Source organism: Fukomys damarensis, unplaced genomic scaffold, assembly GCF_012274545.1.
Source record: "Fukomys damarensis isolate Sample0158 unplaced genomic scaffold, DMR_v1.0_HiC HiC_scaffold_55, whole genome shotgun sequence".
In the NCBI taxonomy this organism is placed as follows: Eukaryota; Metazoa; Chordata; class Mammalia; order Rodentia; family Bathyergidae; genus Fukomys; species Fukomys damarensis.
In genome coordinates, this window is record NW_022900967.1 from 41,487 (window position 1) to 50,375 (window position 8,889).

The 8,889-nt window shown below is 37.4% G+C and overlaps 1 protein-coding gene and 1 non-coding gene across 2 annotated transcripts in view; one reads left to right on the forward strand and one right to left on the reverse strand.

Moving 5' to 3' along the window:
- LOC104860413 (SLA class II histocompatibility antigen, DQ haplotype D alpha chain) overlaps positions 1-2,963 on the reverse strand; it is a 6,271-nt gene extending 3,308 nt beyond the window's left edge. Inside the window, exon 1 of the mRNA XM_010621570.3 lies at positions 2,802-2,963. Coding sequence (XP_010619872.1) covers positions 2,802-2,883 — 82 coding nt within the window. The 5' untranslated portion in view covers positions 2,884-2,963. The remainder of the gene's footprint in view (positions 1-2,801) is intronic.
- Positions 2,964-8,401: 5,438 nt separating this feature from the next.
- On the forward strand, positions 8,402-8,565 carry LOC117284911. Its single transcript, XR_004515958.1, has one exon. It is a non-coding gene; the product is annotated as a U1 spliceosomal RNA (small nuclear RNA).
- The last annotated feature ends 324 nt before the right edge of the window (positions 8,566-8,889 follow it).

Consider the following 8,889-nt stretch of genomic DNA (forward strand, 5'->3'; position numbering starts at 1 on the left):
AATGACCAGTGATGTGGAGCATCTTTTCATATATTTACTTGCTGCTTTTACTTCTTTGTCTGAGAAATGTCTGTTCATTTCAGATGCCCATTTTTGAATTGGGTCTTTATATTTGGGGGGGCTGATTGTTTTGAGTTCTTTATATATTCTAGATAATTAGACTCATTATTTTAGAAGCTTCTTCTAACTTTTGGAGGGTATAAAAAGAGTATAACAAGAACAGTGACATTACAAAATATATAAAAATAATGCTTATAAGGTGGTTATTTTGTTACAGTAGTAATTCTTAAAGAACAGCAACTGATTTCTTCTTGAATAAAGTTTAATTAGCTTTTGGATTTCTGTCATCCGCCACTCATTTTTCTTTTCTCTTGAAGGAAGTTGTTCTAAGCCAACACTTATATTCACTTTGAGAGTCAGTGTAAATTAAAGTCCCTTTACTCAAATGGACAGCGTGCAGATCTGAAGATGGCACACAGAGTGGCAGCCAGTGCACTATGACTTCACCCAAATGTAACAGGAGAGTTTTATGAAGACCTCCATGAATGCTTTAGCATTCCATTTTCCTTCTTTATTTACCTGGCATCAACAAGCATCAGACAGAGTGGAGATATGGAGTAAAGCATCAATCAGCCTTGGCACGTGCTGTCAAGGAGCTTGCTGAACAGTAGGAGTGACGTGAGTAAAGGAGCAATGACAGCATACTGAGATGAATTATGTGCCGAGGATGTTGACTACACACGTGTGTGCCAGTCAAACCAAACACGTCATCCGCACTTGTTACCGCTCTTTGTAGTGATCTTTTGTCTTTTTTTTCTCCTTGGAATAAAGGGTTTTTTTGGCGGGGGGAGCAAGGTGTGTGTTTTTGTAGACCTGTACTTCATTCTGAAGGTTTCTGTTTGGCTACCAACATTTTAGTTAAATCTTATCAACATGTTTCCAACCAAATTATGACCTCCAACCCCTCTATCCCAATGTCCTGCTTTCCAAGTCTGTCTGTTCCTGTTCTGTCCTACTCTCTCCCTTTCCCACTGTGAACATCTTGGTCCATCTGGAGTAACAGGTCTCCCAACAAAGTCTCCTTATCCTTGCAATAAATTGTCTTGACTTCTTTCTCAAGTGTGAATACACAAATCATTTCTGCTGTTTTTTATCCTGAGTTGCAAGCATCGCTGGTGGATGTCACACTGCTGTGCCCATGGATCTGAGTCACTTTTACCGTTTCAGCCTCAGCTGTGTCCATGGTCCTATTCAGCAATGATCCATCTACTTCCTGCATCCCATTCTGCTTCCATCCCTAGTCTGTGAATTCTCTGGGGGCTATACCATTTGTTTTCATCTTTGACACCCCAAACTTTAGCTTACTGTGTATTCAAAATGGTGTACTGAATGACAGTTGTTATTTTTGACAACAACAGAGACTTTGGGGAAATGGTTAGGAACACAGCAGGACAACAGGAAAGTCAGTCTCAGTGGTGACCAGGGCTGCACCGTAACTTGTGAGCCTCATCCCTTCCTCTGTAAAAACACTGAAAAGCATATTTTATGTATAAAGACAAATATCATACAGTCTGAATTTAAATTTTCTTGGGCCATAAAACCTAGTTTTTCTTTTAATTTCAAAAGAAATTAAAACATTTTCAGAGCCCTACAATATTCTGGGCCCCTGCACAGTGCCGATTAACTAATGGGTAACTAAAGCCTCACCAGGACACTCAGGTGTGATGCTGAAGGAAGAAAATTAGAACTGGAGAAGCAGGTGAAACTTCTACCAGTGAACAATATCAAAATGGAAATGCCATGGTTAATAAAGTTGGTTAATCCCCTTTACCTCCTGTTTTTAAATACTTCACTTTTCATCTGTAGGTTTTACAAATCTACAATTCATGTCTGTAAAACAGCAGGGAGTCAGGGATGCACCCTGAAAGAGGGCTAAAAGAATGTGTGAAGGGGAGGTGGAGAGGGGCGGACAACAAACCAGTGCTGCTCATTTTCCTTCTATAGAACTTTATTAGGTAGACTAGCAAGCAGGTAACTTGGGTTGATAACTTGAGAATAAAATAATTCACCAAATTGCTCCTCATAAAGCTATTAACTTTAAATAAATGCAAACGTATATTTACTTTTAAAAAATATTAGCTCTACTTGTAATATAAACAAATGGGGGGAATTAACATTTATGTTTTCACTACTTATAAAACATACCTAAATCCCAATTTTTCTGATTATTTGTGAGGTGTCTCATATGAAATAAAGATCACAATGTTCAATGAGGATGTAAAGGCATTTTAACCTTCTTCCTACCCATGCCTGTCCCCAGCATAGAAATGTGTGTGAATCTGACGAAAAGAAAAGACACCCTTCTGTGTGTCTGTACAGTATGCACAATTCCCAGAACTGTTTTCCAAACACGTAGCACAGGAGATGTATAGAAAAAGCTCCGAATATTGTTCAGAGAACTTTGAGAGTAATAGTTCATATATTTTTACTAATGAGAAGTATTCCACTCACGGAAACACCCCTAACTCATGAGAGAACCGTGACCGGATGGCAGAGACCCCTAGGTTACATTCCCTGGATCCAACGAGAACCAAGTGTTTGGTGAACTGCAGCGGCGCAGTTAGCTAAGAGAGTGGTTTGAGCTCTGGTGCCCTGAAGGAAAAACGGCATGAATTTCCGATCTAGTAATACCGAGAAGAACCTTGAAAAATCTGTTCAGCCTGTCTTTAACCTCTCTCCCCACCTTTCAATTTGCTATTTTCCAGCTCCAGGGAATGAATTTCCCTTAGCTGTGCACTCACCCTCTATGTCTTCACCTCCACAGGAGCTCATCATGGTGGTCAGGGCGAAGACCCCGACAATTAGAGCTTTGTTTAGAATCATCCTCTTCTCAAGGTGGTCTCGGCAGTCGCTGTTCTGAGTTGCAGAGCAGTTGTGAGAACTGAGACTAGGAAATCTAAAGACACCCAAACCAAACCCTCACGCTTCAGGTTTTGACCAATCAGAAAAATTCCCGATGATGACACCTCAGTTGCCAGGCGCAGAGTTTGTATTGGGAGGCCTGAAAGGACAAAGGGGAATCCCCCGAAACTGAGGCAGCCTCCTCTCAGAGGGGACCCGAGGGGAGCTCTGAATGCTGGGAGGATTCTAGTCAGACTCTTCTCTCCTATATATGTGTCTGTTGGTGGCAAGAGGGGTGGGAATAGCAGATCAGCATCGCGGATAGTTAAAGTCGTAAATAATATGGTGTCCTGTGGGATTTTCTGGGTTACGACCTCCAGGAACACGTCACGAAATCGATTCCCCTTCCCAGAAATCCTCACTAACCCCTGCTATCACCCAACTTTCTCTGTTTCCACACATTTATCTTTCTTTTTGCTTCCACAGTAATGGAATTCTCCAAATTTTGAGTTGACCCACCTACCTAGAGGATCCTTGCTGACGTTAACAGGCTATGACTGCTTTTTCTCACAGAAATCATTAGAATCCAGCCAAGTAAGGCTTTTTTTTTCATGCTTTCAAAAGCTTCAGGTGTTTTCAGTCAGAGCAATGAAAGGGGTTCAAATAGCACTACGTACTGCCAGTAATAATGGTTTTATCTCTTAACCAGACTTTTTCTTTCTCTTGAGTAATATTTGTACGCTGATCACATTGAAATATAGAAGATCTTTACATATTCTAGATAGTAGATCTTTGTCTGAGGAACAGCTGGTGAAAAATTTTTCCCCACATTGTGGGTTTTCTCTTCACACTGTTAGTGGTATCTCTTGCTGTGCAGAAGCTTTTTAATAAGAAGAGATCTCACTTGTTGATTGTTTGTGCTAGCTCATGGGCCACTGAGGTTTTGTTCATAAAAATTTTTCCTACACCAACGTCTTCAAGAGTTCTACCTAATCTCTCTTCAGCCGGTTTAGTGTTTCTGTTTTAATATTCAGGTAGTTAATCCATTTTGATTTTAGTTTAGTGCATGGTGAGAGATATAGGTCTAGTTTTAATCTTTGGCAAGTTGAAACCCAGTTTTTCCAGAACTATTTATTAAAGAGGCCATCTTTCCTTCAGTGAGGGTGTTTGCCTCCTTTGTAAAAGATGAAGTGGCTGAGTGTGTCTGGACTTATTTTTGTATCTTCTAATCTGCTTGTCCTCAGGTCTGTGTGAGAAACTGAAAGTGTAAATGAGGACTAAAAGATATAATAGATAATGTGAAATAGGAAGAAAAGGGACAAAGAGGAAAGGGAAATAGGAGGGGTAGGGGAAAGGAAAGGAGGAAATGGAATTAGTATGAGAAAATGAAAAAAATGGAAACAAAGTCTTTGCATATAGGTATGGAGGTAGGGGTAAAGGGGAAAACAGGGGAAGGGGGAAAAATAAGAACCAAGATTGATTATATAAAGGTACAAATTTCCAACAATGAATGTCATTATATTGTATACATTAAATGAACTAATAAAATTGATTTTAAATAGAAATATAGAAGAAAGCTCTGGATAGGTCAATTACTCTAAGAATTTTGTTTTCTAAAATTTAAGGATGTAAAAAATATTGAGGGTCATATGAGGAAAATTATTGTGAATTAGAAAATTGGCTTCCTTCCTTTAAATTATTGGAATTTCATATTTGTTATCCTAACACATTAACATTTCAGGTATTTTTAAAGACCTAGGGATAGAGCTAAGTCCCAAAGTAATCATTAGTGGGAGATTTTCTTCCAGAAAAATATATTTTCAGCATGTTGTAGAGGCCACAAGGTGATGGTGATTATAACCAATCACTATGCCCCTGTTAGACAGTGTGATGAATTTCTCAGCCCTTGGTCTTCTCAATGACAGAGACCAAGAGGGTGAGAGAGTTATGTCCTGACATCTGGGAGCTGTCTGGATCCAGTTAAGTAGGCATTGGTGCTATGGGCTAACCTAGTACTTACTGCTAGGTTTTGGTGTTCTCTTGTGGAGCATTAACAATTTTACAGAATATCAGTCTTAGGAAGCCACCCTTGACCACGAGAAAACAGGGCCACTCAGTAATCATGTCTGAACACAGACAAAATGTGAATACTGCCCAAAACACTGCAAAATGACCAATCATACCCTTCTCCCATGAGTGGCTGCTTCTTCTTTAGCAATTATAGCTTTAACTTCATTGAAGATAACATTTATTAAGACACCCAATCAACCCAATCATAGAATTACTCTGCCACTCACTTCCTGACAGAATCTAATTAAGTGCAAAGTTCCTCTGTCTTAAAATTTCCTCAAATTTGCCTAACACAAGCCCAAAACCCTATGACAGTTTAACACTCAGTTTTGTGTGTCTAGGCTACAGACCCAAGTTAATCAAACACCAATTTAGATATTGCTGTGAAGATATTTTGTAGCTGGGATTAGTTTCATAATAAATTGACATTAAGTAAGACAAATTATCCCAGTTAAACTGTTGAATGGGATCCAATCAGTTAAAAAGCCATAAGAGAGAGCTGAGGCATCTCTGAAAAGAGAGAGTCCAATGGACCTTGGACTTGGCTAGTTAACTTCCACAGTCGTACAAAATAGGGCCTGGCAATAGCTCTCTTAATATCTATCTCCAACAGGTTCTACCTTTATGATTTTAAACACCCTCTTACTGAGGTGTCTCACAGTTTCCACTGGTGAGTTGTCTCCTTTATTTCAATGAATGATAGAACCAGTTTGTCATTATGAATGTGGTCCTTGTGATCCTTGGTTGGAGGACAGTGTATTATGAGATAATTGGGAGGGATGTACAACGACTGCACTCAGAATGCAAAAATCCCTAGGTTTTAAAAATATACTTGTTATACTTTCACAATCATCTGCACTTTACAGGGTGGACATTGGATTCAGAGGTTAAATAATTTGTCCAGGGCCACAGAATTGGTAGCTAGTAATTCTGGAATTGGAATGTGACAAAAGCAAGACATGAGTTCTCATGGAGAAGAAGGGGTTTCCTATATGGGTTCAGAATCAAGTGTCCTAACAAAATAGGATAGACATTTGACCCTATAGATATTTTTCTAGCTTCTGTCATGGTGAGTGAAGAGGGCTTTCAAAGATTCACTTGAGGTGCTGAATATGAATCAAGTGCTATAATTTGTTCTCACACAAAGAAATCTTTCTGTTTTGCAAATAAGACAGAAAATTGGAGAATTGTAAGTAATCTTTCTATGACTTCTAAGTACATTATTTTGGTTAAAAGTCTTGCATATTTATATCCAATCATGTGGCTTTGTACAATGATGAAATTATGAAACAGATATGGAGTCACACAATAATGAAATCAGTGAAGCAGATGGACCTTGTGAAGATAACCATTCTATTTTGACTTTAATATCATTTCCACCAAGTCTTTGTCATCAGTGAATGGGCTAGTTGCTTAAATGAACTGTACAAAAAAACAGCATGAGAAGAAATATACCCAATAATTTTCTAATAATGTAAAATTATCCAGATGTCTAGATCTGATCACCTCAGGGCTACACTCCAGATAAATTACATAAATTGTTTGATAAAGACTTTGTATCAAGATTATAGCATATAATGAGTACATTTTTTGAATTGAATGGAAGTCCTTAATTCATCAGAATCAGATCATAGAACCAACTGCCTGGAGGCAGATGATGCTCTTCATGTCTAGTGGTCATTGATTCTTTTCCCAGGTACTCTCCAAACCTAATGTACGCATTGTGAAATTTTTGTATAGAAAATTTTATGTAGCATTACTTAGTAAGAAAAATGAAAAGGAATCTTAATGCTGTAGAAACAATTGTTTATTTAAAATTACACATTTTAAGTCAAATGTCAATATATATTGAAATATTTTATCTAGAAAATTTAAATTGTGATTTAACTAAAACTTTAAAAATACAAAGGATAAATAGAATTCTCATGCTGTAATAGGTGACAATATTAAGAAAAATAACACGTATGCACAAAGTTTCAGAATCTTGAAAAATACTTCAATCAAATGAAATATCTTTTAAAATTGTGTTTTCAGTAGTAGAAGTTGGGTATAAACTATTCTTGCTGGAGCATATTTCCTTAAAACTATTCCACTGGAGAAAAATCATTTGACGTGGACAAGCTTGCATCTGAGAGAAGGCAGAGCTGAAGAGGGCCTGGACTGTGCACTAAAAAGAGTGGATAAGGAATAAGGAAATGCACCCACAGCTGTTTGACCTCTTCTCCCTGTCTGTGCCCTTGAGACTCAGGTGGTAGTACTTATTTTTGAGATGTATGAAAATTAGGGTCCATGGATTTTTGCACTGTAGGAAATGTAAAAGGAAGTTCTCTACATGGTAGAAATTTGATATCCCAAGATATTTGGTTCTGTGCAAAGAAATGAAGAGTACTTACTGTAAATAGTATAAATGAAAACAGAATTATTTTTTCTGTTAACATTGCTCTAAAACAAGTTCTTGATCTCAGCAATGATATTTTGAGCCAGACATTTCTTTTCTTTTTTGTAGTAAGCTGTTCTATGTACTGTAGGATATTTAGCAGTATCCTTGACTTCTACTTAATTGACGCTGGTAGCATATTTCCTCATTGTGACAATAAAAAGTATCTCCAGAAATTGTCAAATATCACTTCAAGAAAAAGTGCCCCCACTTGAGAGTCACTGTTTTATAAAGTAACAGATTCTGAAGGAAAAATAGATCAGTGCATTGTGTATTTATAGAATATGGAAAAGGAAAATATGTAACAACTGCCCAAAGAATAGGAGAGAGAAATGAAACACAAACCCATCTATTGTCCTTGCACTATAATTTAAAGGTAGATTTTACCTATTTATATATTATTATATATGTTACATATATAAAATTGTATAGCTACAACAACTGACTCCAAAGAAGTCAAAAAAAGAATTTTAACAATAAATATTTAATAAATAATATAAAACATCTAGCAAAAATAATCAGACCATATTAATAATTATATTAAATAAAATTGTTCTTTTTTTGAGATAGGGTTTTGCTATGAGGCAAGCCTTGAGCTCACTATATAATCTAGGGTGGTCTTGAACTCACAGCAGTCCTCCTACCTCATACTCCCCTGTGCTGGGATTACAGGCATGAGTGACCATGCCCAACTAAATAGAATTGTTCTAAACACACCAACTAAATCATACAGTTGATAGAATTGAATAAAGTAGTACAAATACACATTTTTTTTCAAGTTCATGTCGAATATCCTCAAGGATAGACTATGTTCAGGACTATAAAACAAATCCTCCAATTTTAAGAGATTAGAAATCACACAAAATGTGTATGCTTTGTTGGACCACAAGGGAATTAAACTAGCAACCAATAGAAGTAAAAGTATATAGAAACACAGCATACTTGGAAATATTTAGAATTCAAACAAAAGAGTAGTAGATAAACCATTGGTCAATACTTATCTGGCAGGGGAGATACCATGATCACGAAAGTGGTTTTCCCGGGGTGAGGCTTATCCATTGCACTCCAGATATTTTGACCCCTGTGATTTCCCTAAATGTGGGAAACTCGACTGCATAATTTATGGTAGTGGGGGACTGTGTTTGCACTCTCCCCTGTTTAACAAACTAACAAACAAACAAACATTGGTCAAAGTGGAAATTACAAGGAAGATTAAGAAACATTTCAAGTGAATGAAAATGGAAGTTAATATGTCAAAATTTGGGCAATGTGACTAAAATAATGCTCAGAGAAAATTTACAGTGTTAAAAACTGGTTAGAAAAAAAGAGCAGTATTAAATTGCAGTGGCCTAGGGAGTTGTTCCTTTGATTTGGTTCATAGGGACTGGATCCCTTCAGCCAAGAGAGAAGAAAGTTGGCTACTGCTCCTGCTGGTGGCAGAGCCTGGTGGCATCCACATGTTGCTGGCTTTAGGTGCATGC